The sequence below is a fragment of the Agelaius tricolor genome, unplaced genomic scaffold (assembly GCF_023055355.1).
Source record: "Agelaius tricolor isolate 1412-34295 unplaced genomic scaffold, bAgeTri1.0.p SCAF_23, whole genome shotgun sequence".
NCBI classification, from domain to species: Eukaryota; Metazoa; Chordata; class Aves; order Passeriformes; family Icteridae; genus Agelaius; species Agelaius tricolor.
In genome coordinates this window covers 5,385,487-5,401,793 of record NW_027269283.1, presented here as the reverse complement: position 1 = coordinate 5,401,793, position 16,307 = coordinate 5,385,487, and the positions used below count along the sequence as shown (strand labels likewise).

The 16,307-nt window shown below is 42.4% G+C and overlaps 1 protein-coding gene across 3 annotated transcripts in view; it reads right to left on the bottom strand.

Annotated features, from left to right (window-relative positions):
- Nucleotides 1-16,307, bottom strand: part of EYA2 (EYA transcriptional coactivator and phosphatase 2) — an 87,900-nt gene that overhangs the window by 21,412 nt on the left and 50,181 nt on the right. For all 3 annotated transcript variants that reach the window (XM_071446885.1, XM_071446884.1, XM_071446886.1), the window contains exons 6-9: nt 7,511-7,578; nt 5,401-5,578; nt 3,613-3,740; nt 3,062-3,145 (exon numbers count right to left, since the gene is read on the bottom strand). In XM_071446885.1, the coding sequence (XP_071302986.1) occupies nt 3,062-3,145; nt 3,613-3,740; nt 5,401-5,578; nt 7,511-7,578 (458 nt within the window). The remainder of the gene's footprint in view (nt 1-3,061; nt 3,146-3,612; nt 3,741-5,400; nt 5,579-7,510; nt 7,579-16,307) is intronic.

The following is a 16,307-nucleotide window of genomic DNA, read 5'->3' as shown; positions in this document are numbered from 1 at the left end:
AACTTGCCAATATCCCAGTTGGGGAAAGAGGAATAGAGTCATGATTATTTTTGGCACAGGACTGCATGCAATCTCCTCATATTGTTTCTGAATTACTACCACCAAAAGAGTCTTTCTATGTCAAACAAGCCCCTTGACTTTTACCCAACTCCTGTGAAAGCCCAGCAGCACTGTTATGGATTTTGAGCCATTTTCCCCCACTATGTTCAGTCAATGATCTGGGACAAACCTTTGCTGACCTGGCCAAGGCTGCAGCCATCTCCCTGTGGAGCAGGAGCTCCATCACACACACCTAAGGGTTAAAAAGGCTCCGTGGACACCACTAAAAGCCACAAGGGTCGACATCTGCCGAGGGCTGTAGGCACAGGGTAAATATTCTGCAGCCATAGAGTGATCAGAAAGCTGCAGAACAGGTTTTATAAACCCTCCTGAACATAATACCCAGGGTTACCTGCCCCTGGAACTTTTGGGGAGTTGTCTTCTCTTGTCACCCTATGGCAAAGAAATTAAGGCCGAATTTCTGATGACTCTGCAATCCATGGGCTACAGCAGAGGGTTTGGGAAGAGAGGACAAAAAGGAGCAGCCTAGGCTGGGCTATTGATTCATGCTTCAACTTTCAGTACATTTTGGATTTTAACTGCAATTGGTGCTGTGGGCAAAGTATTTTCTAAACACCTCAGAGTAACTCTCAATGCCCTGAGGAGGCCATATGTATGTTAAGAGCCACAGAGAAAACAAAGAGAATTTTCCCATGAAGTCAGATCAGAAAATATGCATTGAAGCATTAACCATTAATAACATGACTTTTTGTGAGTTCTTTCTCCTCTTTTTTTCTCATTTTTTGGACAGCTGCCTGTTGCTGCCATCACCAAGGAAGGGGCAACAGACACAACCATTTGTGATTAAGTAGCTAAAGAACACAGGAATTTAGCCCCAAATCTCTGAAGCTGTGGTTGGTGTTCCTCCTCCCATCTTTCAAGAAAAATGACCCCAGAAAGAGGTGTTATTCTTCAGCTTTAACAACTTTACAGACTAATTCTTTGAGCACCTGCAGCTCCACCAGTGCCACAGACAGGATGATACTGGGAGATAAATGTTGGCCAGGGGATGGTCAGGATCACATAAACTCACACCTCTTCTGGAGAAGGACAGAGAGCACCAAGATCTCCATGTGAGAGATTTAATTATAAGCATATGCATGTCTAATTACAGGCATGTGAATTCTTTCATGGAGAATTTTGGGTTTGATACTTAATTTACTTGGAGATTAACACTTCCTACACTACTGAAGTAAGAGATTCTGGAACTATTAACCTCTGGCTGCTTCACTTGTACTGGATAGTTTTGAATTGTGCTACCATTTAACAGTTCCCAGGACAGCCTGTCTGAGTGTTCTGTATTTCCCTCTTGGTTTAAAGTCTGTTCCAAAGCCCACCAAAGCCTCTGGTTGTCTTTGGATCAAGCCACCAGCCTATAATAGTTTTATAAGCATTATAAACCATTTCCCTTACAGGAGAGTCCCGAGGAATTTAATACTGATGAAACAAATGAAGAACTGCAAAGCAAAAAGTCCTTCTAGAGAAGTTGCTCAAGGAACCTGTCATAACTCAATAGAGAAGGTGATTGATTCTTCCAAAATAATTCTCCAAATACATAATTCTCTAAATTAGTATAAAGGAAACAGCCAACAGAAGCCCCCACACAGCAGATTCCAACTCTACACCCTCTAAACTTGTGCAGGAGGCAGCAGGTGAAGGCATCTGCCTCAGGGGTGCTGTGCTAGACAAAGCCAGCCCATGAAGGGAATTCTCCCCATGAACTCAGCAGCCCCTGCCCATGGCTGAGCTCGACCACAGAGCAGATCTGCACACCCCGAGTTTGTTTCCTGATCCTGCCTAATTCTTTCTGGTGTTTGTAGGCAGCAGGTCTGAGCTTCCACACGCACACCTCGTTCATTATGTTCTCTGGGAAAAGTCACCACTTCAATTACCTTGTACAGCGTGGCCCTGGGTAAATCCCTGCCTGGAAACACATGCTTGGTTTTCAGAGGGTGCTGCTAGAAGTCTTAGCAGCATTCCAAGTGCTGCAGTAGACTTCCACACCACAAACACCATTTTATATCCTTTACAACTGTGCACATCTAACAGTGAACAATAAATCTATCTTACTAATTACACGTTCAGCTTGTTATAACCATCATAAAAAAGTACAGCTGGTAAAGCCATGAAATGATGTCAAATCATATTTCTGCTTTCTGGAGAGAAGCTGGGTTATTTTCCAGTCTCCTGATGAAGCTGAGTGCTCAAAGCCATGTGTGGAAACAGCTGCCAACTATGTCATCCACCTTTAATTAGGTAATGATATTGTCTTTTTTCCTACCCATTTAAAAGTGCTTGACATTCTGTAATTCAAAGTGACTTAGGTGTTTATCACAAAAAGCTGCCTTAGGAAGAAATTGAAGCACATGGTACTAAATCTGAACCAGTGTTTTCTCCTTAGCAGCCAAGTTCAGGCTGCTCAGCCACAGTTATCTGAAAAAATGGAATTGCCTGTGTTTCAAAGAGAGTATCTAAAGTATGGTCAGCTAAACATGTTTCTGAAGCCCCCTTAGACACGTGAGCTTCAGCAGCAATGTGGGAAGCACAGCCAGTTCTTCACGGCAACCCAGACAGAGGAACACAAAATCTCTCTTAAAAAATTGTCTGAGATTTGTAAGAAAACACTGGTCTAACAAAAAAAGTGTCAGTTTATTCAGGCTGGAGTTAATGTAGCCTGGCTGCTGGATGCTCTCTCTTGCAGATGACAGACACTGGAAGAACATCCCAGCAAGTGGCAGCTGAACAACACAAGCTTTGGAAAAACAAGGGGCTACTTGCAACATGAAAGGGAGGTAAATTAAATTTTCACATGTTCGGAGGAAATACCACAGGACACGTTTATACAAATATGTCTGAATAAAACAGGGAGCATCTGTTTGAATAGCTGGCTCATTAGCTGCCCCCACAGTTCCCAACACAATTTGGCTGGACAAGCAGTAATGCTAAAAAAATTAAATTTTACCTTCCCATATCTGGATGCAAAGGTTCCCGTGAGTAAGGAGTGAAAAATAATTATCGTCTCATCCAAATCCCATACAAACACACGCTGTGATGACAGATGGGGTGGAAAAAAGAAATATAGTTACATATTAGGCAACTGCAAGAACAGGTTCAGTCAGGAAATATGTCCTGTTGGACTAGAGATTTTTAAGATCTCAAGCCATTTGGAGCACTGACTGGATGTTTTGTGAAAGCAGACAAAATGAAACATCAGGAATTTTGGAACTGCCATCCCAAGAGCCTGCTCTCCTAACAACCACAGAAATCCCCTGTTGCCCATCAAGTCAGGGAAACACAACATCAGACTTACAAAAAGCCCAAAGGAAAAAAAAGGGTACTTATGAAGAATAGTTTGAGATGTTGATAACACAGAAATTGAGCAATTGTTTTGACTACTCGTGCCTGCAGGTTCCAGTTGTATTACTAATTCTGTTCTGTCTCTCAGATTTGCTAACAGAGGCAACTGTTCATCCTTGCTGGATGTACCAAAGGAATATAAATTAAAGTTATTACCTCAATCTCACTGTCAGCAGTAGGGGAAGGATCGTTGCTTCTTTTTGACCGGGCTCGTACCTTGCCATCTGACCCTCTGTGATGTCTGTCTGTCTCTACATCTTTTGCTGGTGTTGTTGAATATTCCCCTGTTAGGAGAAAGAAATTCCATTGTAAGCCTAAATTTTGTCACTGTAATTAGAGCACGAAACCTTTAATGGAAAAGCAACAGAAACACTGTGAGAACACAGTGAGAAAATCTTACTCTTTTCACACCAATAGCTAACAGTGTAAAAGAAATAAGTTTTAATTCCTAAGATTTGTTAAAACAATTTCAAGAATCACCAAAACCGCATATATAACATCTCAGAAAGAACACATCGCTTCAAAAAACCTTACCAAAATTTTCACTGGAAAGAAAAAACTTTTGGAATTTTACTCCCCCCCATTCTTTTCAAAGACAGAATTTAGAAAGAACCCAAGACCAATTACTTGACTTCTGAAATTTACAGACTTCTGAAAGTCCAATTACAGACTTTTGAAATTTTTTTTTCAAATCTTTTTGGTTTTGTTTTCTTTTTTAAAATTAATGAATGAGAATGATTGAAAATATACTTCAACATCAACTTTTATTTAAAAATACAGCACTAACCTGTTGAGCCTTACCCCATTTCTCAGAGGATGGTATTTTAGAAATAACTGAGAAGACACAGTTAAAAGCAAACTTCCCATGTATAAAGTATCTGTTTTGATTGGCTTGAGTTTCACAGATCTGTCTGGGTTTCACTCACCTTACATTACAAATCCTTTTCAAACATATTTTTCTTTACACCTTGCTAAGTTGTGGCCTCTGCAACTTCCTAGAATAACCATACTCTTCTTCAGAGAAGCTGGGATTGTGCCTAGGAAGCCTTTTAGAAATTATCCTTTCTCAAAAAGGCTGAGATAAGATCTAAGGAACGGAAAATCCTCCAACTGCTTTTAGAGCAGTCTGTGATCACTTCTTTTTAAATAACAATGCTAGTTTATTTTTCTTTTAGATCAACCACAGATGTTCAGATTTGTTCTGTAAGTCAGCAGACCTTCAGTGGGTGTGTACTGTGATCATCCATCAATTGTGTGGTGTTTTATATAAATGTTATTGCACGCCAATGAAAACTAGCAGGGAAGTGATATCTGAAGATTGCTCTTGAACAGGACACTTGGGGATCATAATCCACCAATAATTCCATAAACTACTTAAGCTTTGAAACTTTAAAAATTAGGCATTCAAAGAGGGGACACAAATTTTGAAGCTTTTTTTTGGCGTGGGATTCATCTCAAACTTTCATATCAGACACAGTTTGTGCAGATTTTTTAAAGAGGGACTTTCTCTTGATGTTGTTTATGAATGCACGATATTAAGTGTTGCTGTAAGAGGTGAATATAATCCTTGACAAAGATATGGGCTAAAAAGTCATCAGACACTGAGGAAACTGAATTTTTCAAAGTATGGCTGCTTGTTTTGAATTCATGGCCATCCACGGCAGCCCTCGGTGCTGCTCTGGGGTTGGTATGGCATTGTCATTCTGTACTACCTTAGAGGAGATCAAACCTCAAATACTCACAAAACCAACACAGGATGGTTTTAGAGAGCTTGGACATTCCAATCTCTTCCCAAACCCCTGTGTAAGGACTGTTCAGTGCTAGAAAATCCGAGCATTTAAAAAATACATTTAAAATACGCATTTAAAAAACTCCAACAACGAGAGGACAGCATTTACATCTCCAGATGGCTGAGGCTGCCAGGAGCACAAGAGAGGCACCTACCAGAGAGAGATTCTGTGCTCTGGCTGGTGATGTTGTGGGAAGCCTCCTGCAGGGAGTAGGTGGAGGTGGGGATGGCCGAGGGGCTGATGCTGTTGGCAGACACGTACGGGGAGTTGTAGGACGAGCTGTAATACTGAGAGTACTGGCTCTGAGGGAAGCTGGGATACGAGGAATATTCCTTGGAGGGAGAAAGAGAAACAGCGAACTGGCATGTATCTGGTTTTATCTTACAAACAAGCAAGCCACCACAAAAGCTGTGTTACTTGTGCACGCAGCAAGTCACGGCTCGGGGACATTTCACTGAAGAACTGCATTGCATTCACTTAGGAAATCACATTTCTGCTTCTCACAAATATACTCCTATTTCATTATGATAGACTAACCAGCAAGAGGTCAGAAATCTGGCAAGTTCTGGGTTTTTTGATAGGATTTTAGTTATCAGTGCTGACACATTTTATATTACAGAGTTTAACAATTTAATGTAAGAGTGAAGTAGGGCGGCTTTCTGAAAGGGGCCATGATGGGACACGTAATCTTTGCAAACAACAAAACACCTAAGAAATTGCAAGAACAGAATGAATAACTGGGTGAGGGAAGGAGTAAAACAGGCTGCATTTTCCCATCATCAGCAACATCTTCTGATCAGCTCTTAGGCTAAAAATATGAAAAGAAAGTAGCAATTTTTTTTGCAGCAATGCTCACAACAGTCTGCCCAATTATCTCAGCAATAAATAAATAAATGCCTGAGTGATCTTGCCTACCTACAGAAAAAATGAACTAAATACATGATGTGCAAGTGACCTTGGGGAGCTGAGGTATCACAAAACTCTTTGCCTTGATTTTAAGGCACCCAAAGAAACCCTATAGCATTATCCTTAAATGTTTGGTGGGTGCATTGTGAAAAGCAGGACACTAGAAAACATTACAAAATGCATCTCTGAACAATCAAAGCACAAAAGGTTTAATTTGTTTCTTTTTGTTTTAATTGCAACTCCTGTCCTTGTCTACTGAATTTGCTTTTCCAGACAGAGAACTGTGTTCAAGCTCTGGGCATTGTCTTTGAGCAGAAGGCTTTTATTCCCTCAGAAATTATAATTAGCCTCTGGTATTAAATAAAATTAATTAATAAATAGTCTTTAGAAACTTAACTAAAAGCACTTTCCTCCTTAACAGCTTACATCTTTGTCTGTGACAGCTATTTCATTAACTTTCAGTCACCAGGGAGCTCTCAAGAACAAAGACTCAAATTGTCATAAGAACAATTAGACTGAAAAAGAAATGAGATAATTTCATTGTTTTCTGCTACAGAAGATTACAAAATAATTTAAAAAGCCCAGCTTTTCCCCCTGTTTAGGCAACCTCCATACTTCATTCAAATCCCCTTCTGTCAGTAATGCTGATGTTTTAAGCCCAAACTGCAGCAACAAAGAAATTGCCCACTGTTGCCATTAAAAATAAAGTCAACAATCACCCTCCAAACAAGGAACTGAAATTACTGGCCAACCAAAACACATTTTCTGGGACAGTGTACTCATTTGTTTGCTCCAAACAAGAAGAACCATTTGCTACTGGAAAACATCTGTCTTGTGTTTTATTTATACACACACATTCACCAAGGTATCTGAGGCATGGAGGCTATGGACAGGTGTGCCCTCAAAGAGGAAAGTGCACAGACAGCTCAGATGGCTCAACATCCACCAGGGGCTGCCAAGGCCTCTCTCAGATTGTCCACACTCACTGCACAGAGCCAGCACAGAGATGACAGGACTCTGGGAGCCATCCCCTCAGGAGAGGATGCACAACATAGCTGAAAGCTGTGAGATGGCAGAAGAATGAGGCAACTCAGCCAGAGACTGCCAGGGCACCCTGCTCCTGGCAAGGACTGCACTCTGTGTGTGTGCACTGAGACACATCTGAAAATTAACCAGGGTACCCTGAAATCCAGCAAACAGACAGGCCCAAGGAGTAGAACACAATGGTGTTCAGCAAAACACAAAGCAATACCTTCCTTAAATATATGAGAACACTAAAATAATCTCTCTGATCTATAAACCTTGCAAGTGGTTCAAAGTAAGTGACAGGGTTGCCAGCAGTAGGTGCTGAACCATACCTGATGCACAGCACTGAATCCTGCAGAATTTGTCAGGCCGTTGGCTCCCTGGTAAATCCCTGTTGTGCCTGAGGGAAAGAGTGTAACAGTCATAAGACACACCAGCAATCAAAGGAACAGGGTATGTTAATTCAAGTCATTTCCAACAGGAAGTAAAGTACCAGCTCACTGCAAAAAAGTACGGCACAAATCTGAGGCTGTAAAAACTTTGGGTTTACTGACTGAAAGGCATTCATTACATGCACTAAAATATTGATTATTGGCTGGGAAACACAGCTGGAACACAAGGATTCAGCCCAGATTTAAAATTCAGTTACTTCTTTTTACAATAAGTAATGGAATAGTATTTTTTATCTTCTCCTCCTGTAGGAAAACCCCTCAGATCACACAGACATCCTCCCACATGTGCTGTTTCATGCATGGGTATCTGTCCTAATTGATCAGGTACCCAGGAGTTTTCAGAAGAAGAATCTGTTCCCTGGTGTTGGGAGATTCCCAATGTGTGAGAGCAATATTGCAATATTGCTGAGATTTCTGGGACAGCAAAGATATTTCTTCACCCTGGGATATCAGGAAGGGAAGGATGGACATGATTCTGTCCCAGGCAGAGCAGCTGATGTTCAGCCAGGCTCCCTCAGCTGCAGGAAGCACCACCACAAAGACTTTGTTTGGAGAAGTAAAGAAATGGTCTGTCTTTGCCTCCCATCAGGCAGAGGTAGCAGAGCCATAAGCTCTCCTCTCCTCTCAAGTTCTAGCCTTGATTTAACCTCACTCTACGCTGGTTTTGATTTCAGCATTTTCCATTTCACATGGTGTGTCAAAGAGGTGTGATTTTGGTGCTGCCTGGCTCATTTTGGCTTCACTGTGTCACCTCAATGGACCATCAGACTGACCTAATCTGTACCTAACCAGACCTTTGGCCTTTTTTCCTCATCTGGCTTCTCACCATGTGAATGACTTTGGGCAGAGCTGTTTTAACCATGACACTCTGCACGTCTTCATGTGGCAACCATCCTCCGAGGTTCCATTTGCTTGTTTTTATTTTAGGACACCAGATTAGCTGGGGAATGGACAGCTGAACAAACTCCACTCTGCCAAGTGCAGCTACAAAGCACATGCACTGAGAAATAAATCTCAAGCCAAAAAGAAACGAGAGAGAGGACTCTGCCCTCCTGAACTAATTCGTTGCCACATGTGGTCTTTAAAAAGAAAATAGCAGAGAGGAAGAAAACAGAGTGCAGGTGACTGCCAGGTACCTGGAGCCTGTGTCTCTCCAGGGCCCAGAATGTGCTGGCTGGGAGCTGAGCCAGTGCAGGTGGGACTGGGGATCCTTCTCCTGGCATTCCTGCCTTGGAGGCAGCTCTGGGTGCATCAGTGTCCAATCCCTTCCAACAACCCACATGGGGAATCTGCCCAGAGACAGCAACACATCCAGCTCCTGGCATCTCCCCACTTCCCACCCGTGACAGGTTTGCCAAAGGTCCCAGGTGTGCAGCAGCAGGAAAATATTCCTGTGGCAGCAGCATTTCTCACCATTCAGAAGGAGAGTAATAGAGCCCCAGTGCTTACAGGCAAAAACAACTTCCACAGAAGACAAAACAGCTCTTGTACACCAGAGCTTGAAACAATACAGGGGGGAATTTTTGATTTTCCTAAACTGTCATTTAGAAACAATCCATCATCCTTTATTAAAGCTGTCAGGAGGGGGATGAGTTACCTCGAGGGACTCACGCTTTATGTGTAAATTGTGATGAGAACATGTTTATTGCTGTGCTACCTGCACATGATACTGCAGCTTCCTGGTTTCCAAACAGTCAGAGAGAGTGAGGAAAGGAAGGATTCACACAGCTGGATTAAAGAACTTACTCAGAACTGACTCAGAACTTTGCACCAGCTGTGAGGAGCGAGTGTGCCCCTGCACACACAGGGAAGTGAGCAGGGAGAGGAGGGCAGGAATGTGGGGATGAGAGGATGGGGAAGGGCTCCACAGCTCCCCACAGTGCACAGGGACTGGACCCAATGGGGTGGATTTTACACTGGGGTTTTGTAAATTACATTTTTGCCACTTTGGCTGAGCTATCCAAGTTCAGGTGTTCCTGGAGGCCACTGCAGGCTGGCTCCCTCTGCACAGGGGATTTTCCAAAGGAGGGACAGATTTTTTTGCCCACATACTTAAATACTTGTGAAAGTGCTGAAGACTTCTATTCCCTATAAACCAAAGTTCAACCTGGCAACTCAGGTTTGTCTCTTCTTCTGGTTCCTGTCATTGTATCCTGACCAAGGAGGACTACCATCTCAGCACTGTTTGTCCAACTGAGATCAAACACAATCCTTTTCCTTGCCCTCCAGCAGTGCATTCAGAGATCTGAACACCCTCCCCACAGCACACCTTGAGAGCTGCTAAGCTCAGGATGTCTTGGCAGCTCGGTGTTACAGCAGAATAATTACAGATAAGGACGCTGGGGACAACCAAAGTCAGTAAACACTGGGAATTTCTTCCCAGCTGAACAAGGATGAAAAGAAGGGAGAAGAAAAAAAATCAATTATCCGCATGGAAAAGAAAGTTCTTAAAGATTCAGATTCAGCAATATTTGTCTTGGGAACTATTATAGCTCAGACCCTGTTCCACTTCACAGGGCAGGCTCGAGAGACCACGTTTTCAATGATGCACCCTCAGCTCAAATGGCAGGAAAACAAACAAGTGCCACAGGCAATGGAGACAGAGATAAACCCTCTCTCTCCATAAACAGAGAATGAGGCCTGCAGGTCACAATTTCTGTGAGCAGCCTTGTAGAGTTCAGCAGTTCAGAAAACATACCAGAACCAGCCCCAAATGTTTGCTTTTCCTCAGTAGGTTGTTGGTAGGAAATAAACACTTCCACAACAAAATGAATTCTGCCAGGTGCAATTTCAGTTTTGCATCAGTAAACTTTACACTCAAGAAACTGGAAAATTATCAACAGATATTGCAAATTAGCCCTATTTCCCATGTAACCATTTTTTCCCCTCAAACACTTTCCCAAGTAATAGCACTTCTTGAAATATTCAGAGGAAGACTGGAATGAAGTTTGAAAGTGGTGCTGTGTGGAAAGGGGCACTTCTAGGAAGCCCCTTGGTAAGCAAAGTACATGAATGCCTGGCCCCCTCTCATTTCTGCCTATTTCTACAGGACTTTTACTTTCACATATATTTTTTTTTTTCCATGGACCTCTGAAGACAGCACACACTCTCAAACTGAGGCTGGTTTTACATTTGCAATACTGTAGAGGTGGGAGCAAGCAGTTTGTTTCCATCTCTCTTGGTAGCTCAATGCCAAGTAATTGCATCCAAACTCCCTGCAAATCAGAAACAAGCCTAGGATCTCCCCCTTTGGATCTTCTCCATATGGAATATGGCTCACATCTGTGTTCAATCAAGCCAGTTGCTAAATGTCACAATGCCCTCATTCACAGGTAGCTTAAAGAACATTTAGCTCATAATAAAACAATCTGAACTCTGAAGCAGAACAGCTCTTCAGATGTGTGGCACTGTAAGTGTTCCTGTGAAGTATTCCTATCACAAACACACTCTCCTGGACAGACACTGCATGAAAGGAGTCCACATGCCAGGCAGAGCCAGTGCCACGATTTTTCCTTGATAAGTAGATGCGGCCCTTCTCTATGGGAGCGTCCAAGGGCAACATGTACAGAAAAACTCTTTGTGAGCTGATTAATGTTCTATTCCTGCTCTCAAACAGATGGATTTCATTTGCTGTTTTCCCCTCATTCACGTTTTAATTCGAGCATTCCCAAAAAGCCTATGCCATGGTCAATGATCATTTCAATGGTGCGTGATCTGGCCAGCAAAAACTTTCATACCAGCTTCTCACCCTCTACATCTGTCTTTCAGTCACTGCAGTATAGGCTACATTTCTTCCCCTCCTTGCCAGGTATGAGTAAGGAAAGAAAAGAAAGGAATATTTATGGTTATTTTCAGTGTATTCAGAACTAAACCATTTTTTTTCATTGTTAAGAAAAAAAAAAATTTTTTTTTCAGCTCATGAATAATACAGGAATAGTGGTCTCCTAGGGAGTGGTGATTATGAAGACAGGACAGGCGTGTGGTGTAGCTCAGATCAAAACCACAGCAAGCTTTGAAAATCAGGCTTGTGTCCTTGTCTTTCACAGGTCAGAGGGGCCCTGCCAACAGGGAGGTGCTCTCCAAGCCTCCTGTACTGTGCAAAAGAGAATAAGCTGCTGTATTTAGAAGAACAGATGGTTTGCACTTCCAGCATTCAATGGAATACCCAACAGTCAGAGGAGATGGCCAGGTTCAATACAGCTGGACAGCTTCAGTGTTTATCATGGCTCTCTGGGCAGCCAACTATGAGCCCAAGAACACTGAAAAGATGCAACACGGAGGGTGGCTACCATGGGCATTTCTGAGTATGTTTGTGTCATGATTTAATTCCCAAAAAACAGAATGAGGAAGCTCAGACTTAAGTATTTCCTCTAACTCTTAGATGAAACACACAATGGTTCCACAGAGAGTTCTCTCAAAGGATTTAGGGCCATTTAGGACTAATAAAATAAATGTCTGCAGGGGTCAGCTGAATTGCTGGTGTTTTACAAGCCTGCACACAATGGCCTGTGCACTCTGACATCATCAGGCTGCTCTCCTGCAGGAAGCACTGCTGGCTGTGGGTGATGAAGGCAAAGCCCCAGTCCTCCTCCCTGCACTGTGTGCTTTACCCTGGGCTATGAACAACATCTGCCTCAAGACTTCCATGGTAATTCAGAGAGGTTCTTTGCAGTGCTTTAGCTCTGTGACAAGCTAATGTTTCCTGCAGTAAATACTGCCTTCTCCAAGCTGCTACACTTTTAGTGAGAGGTTAAGCACTCATCAAAATGACCTCCCACCAGCTATACTCTAGTGCCTTGTAAGGTTCCAAATCCTACAACATCTGCCTGCATTTACTGGGCAAGAAGACTCATAAAACCTTGCATGGTTGTCAGCTGTGGAGGCACTTCAAGACTATCCAACCTGTTAAAGGAGAACAAAAACTCAACCCATATGTACTTTTGCAGCAGACTGCTCAACTGTTTGCCATTAGGTGTAATGAACCCTTCCCCAAAAAGTCTTGTATTTCTGTCTGGAAGGGCTCAGACAGTGCAGGGAAGAGCACACTGCATTAACCTGGATGAAAAGTATTATTCTACAGTGTTACACCACTTGACATCAGCAGTGTCTGGTAAAGGACATTGCTCCCAAAAGCATTTGAACACCTCCTGCAGATATTTCAGATACAAAACCCATTCTAAATAAGTCCATATTTCTCTCACCACAATCCCATGCAGTCCTGTCAGCCTGGCCAGGTGTTTGAGGGCACTCTGCATGGTGATATAAAGCACATTTCACAGTTCAGCTTTTCTGAGTCAAAGCTCTTCCCCTGCTCCTGGGAGCACTCAACCCACAGAGCCTCAAAGAGCTTAAATAAGTGATGACCAAAGCAGCTTTAAGAGCCTGGCTTTTACCATCCTTTTGAGCTTGGTCATTTGTATAGCTCAATCCTGATCAACAATGGTGTTGAAAGTGCTGGGATGGTTTACAGTTACTCTCAGGATCTGAACCATGGGAAAGCAGATAGATTTTACTGTACTCTGAGAAAGTGTTTTTAACCACTTCTAACAATGCTACAGCTATAGAAGGAAATCACACTGGTCTGTCTTCAAAAACAACTCACAAGGAAATGTTTTGGGCTAAAAAGGGAGCATCCTTACAGCAAGGATGTAGACTCTTTTTTGTTGAAAAAAACAACCAGCAAAACTGACTTTATTTGGGTGACTCCATGGACACCAAAGAATAAAGATTCCCCCAGCTGCAGTTTCATCCTGGACCCAATCCTTCACTGATGGATAACAACACATGATAAAGGAAATCTGGATTTGCCTCCTCCTAGGCTAGTTAGTGGCCATGGAGTTCCAGTTCCCAGGTGACCATCCAAATCTAAGTAGCCTTGTCACATCTACTGTCATGCCATGGGGATAAAAACTTGCCCTGTCAGCACAGCTGTTATTTAGCAATTCTCTTCCTCTTGAGCAAAGTAAATCTCCAAATACCAGTGGAAAAGAGGGAGCTGGACATCTCCACTCTGACCCATTACTTAGCATCCCTCTAAGTCTCAACTGATTCTTGAGGCTTTTCCAGCCTCCCTGCACTTCAGTACTGCAGAGGCTCCATAAGAAGAGCCACAACAGAGAAAAATAGAAGAAACTTGACAGCAGAGTTGTCAAGCAGAGTGATCCTTGTCCTGGTAATGACTTGTAAGCATCAATAAATCTGCCAGTTACAGACTTTCTAAGTCAAATTTTCATCCTCCTCTTTTTATCCGTGCTAACTTAGTGGAGCTGCTCTTCAGACAGTGCAGGTATTCTCACAGTTCTGGAGGTCACAGTGCTGCAGTGCAGAAATGTCAGTGTTTAAACCCTGCCAATATAAACAGAAGGGGCATCCAAACTGCAAATGAAAAGGCCCATGCAAGAGAGTTATCCACTGCCAGCAGAGCAATTGAGAAACTCCTGAGCTGCACAGCCTGTGCTGACTCAAGCAGGGTCAGGCTGAACTTGTCCACAAACATCATCCCAGTCTCTCATCAAATGGCTGAATTCTGTGTTTTCCACCACAGCATTACCTCACACAGTGCTTGGAGATGAGATACAGCAAAAGCAGTACCAGAACAGCACAGCATCATGAATCTGATGTTTCCTAACTTTCAAATGCTTGACTCTGCAGGTATGATGTTTCTTGATACAGATTTTTATATGTAATTTTACACTAGCTCTTCCATTGCCTTCTAGACATTTTCAAAATCATTAGGTAAACTGAATCAATTATTCAGTGAAGCTTCCATAACATTTTAGCATATTCTTTGCCAATTGCACTGTAAGCTGAATAATCAAGGCCAAGTTCATCATTTCCCAAGCTGTTACCATCCTATGTTTTTGGATTTTTTTATGTCCTACAGAAGCAATGAAAATAAAATCCACAGAGAAGTCTCTATAACATCCAAACATCTCTGTGACTGTTTTCTGTGTTGATTTTGCACATTAATCCACATTTTGAGATTTCTATCTGACTTTCACCAATGCTCCCAAGACAGTCAAGCAGCATATGATGGAAATGTCACTTCTTTCTTCTCTGTAGATTCCCCCTTTCTCACCACACAAACTTTTCTCTCTATTTTCCTTATCTTCCCTTTACTACTGCCCCTACCTTACTGCTTCTCTCTGTCACAGCTGCTCCCATCTCTCCAGTGCCACCTCTGCATGCCTGACGACAAAGCCACACAAAACTCTCAAGGAGACACAAGACACCTCCAAAATAAAAGCTCTGCCTCAGAGAAGATTCCTGTTTTGACTGTACCGGTTAATATTTAATTTCCATTAAAAGGCAAGAGGTAGAGCAGAGCTTTCCCCTTGGGCAGCAGTAGCACAGATCCTTGCAGCCTCCAGTGCATCACTGTCAACACCTTTGCCTCTCCCACGGACTTCCCCTCTCCTACAAGTCAGCTCCTTTTAAAACAAAGCAAATGGAGCACAGTCAGCCCCTGGTGTTTAAAAATCTTTGAAAGGGAGGCTGTGCTGTTATTCTGAGGAACCTTGTATTTACACTGGAAAAAGTGAGGTCTGACCCCTCCTGAAGAGAGGCCTCTCCCTGCTGAACCCACCACGGAGTGGAGCACGACTTTACTGCCACGCTCTGGGACTGCCATTAATGCAAACCAGGTGTCCAGCAGAAGCTTTTGAAAGAGGCTGCTCCTTTTCTACTGAAGTTTTAATTTTATCAATCTAAGCCATCTGAGTGACAGGCTGCTGAGAACACGCTCTCACTCTCCTTCATTTTTGGGACTTCACGTGGATTCACGACCTGGATGCCAAAGTGTGATCCACATTCCTCAGGTGTAGATTGAAATTTCATCACTATTTTCATCACCAACTACTTCAAGAATCAAGTTTAAAACTAAACATGGCCTTCCTTTGCAAAATTCATGCAGGCAGAGGTAACTGTTCACACCAAATTGGTATTTATGACCTCGTATTGAATTTTTAACACACAAATTGGCACATAATTGTAAGAAATTCTGGCATCTCTTGGAAAAAAAATTTGTCTAGATTATCCAGATATCAACAAGGGTCAAAATGTTTTCAGCATAAGACAACATTTTAATTGATTAATTATTCAGATTTTACTTGTTCTCAGGCCAGGAGAACAATTCATAACCAATTCATTCCACAAACATAAGCAATATATATATAATTAATCAATTTTAAATTAGTGTTTCACAAAAGAAATGCTAATTTCTATTCATTCACTACTTCACAGCTCATCAGAAGGGCTCTGCAAAGAAAACAAATGTTCAGCAGTAGCAAAGAATTTCACTGCATAGGTCTTTGGTCCCAAATTTATGTCTGTCCCAAGCTCAACACTGCTCTGCAATTCCTTGGCAAAGGAAAGTTATCCCAGTTACATAACTGATTTTTCCTTTGTAATGTAAAAAGTATTTTGTGGGTAGATAGATTTGGATATTAAAAAAACCCCAAAAAAGCAGTCAAATCTTTTCCTGCCCAACAACAGCATCCACAGTGGTCTTTGGCCACAGTTTCAACTGTTGTGCAACTTCATAGATTCATGCCAGCTGTCATTTCAGCAATTATAACTGAAGAGCAAGGCATTGTCTAGGAATTAATGACAAGCTGAGAAGAGATGGCCTAATGTGCAATCAAGGGGTAGCACATGCTCTTGCACCCACAGGAAATGC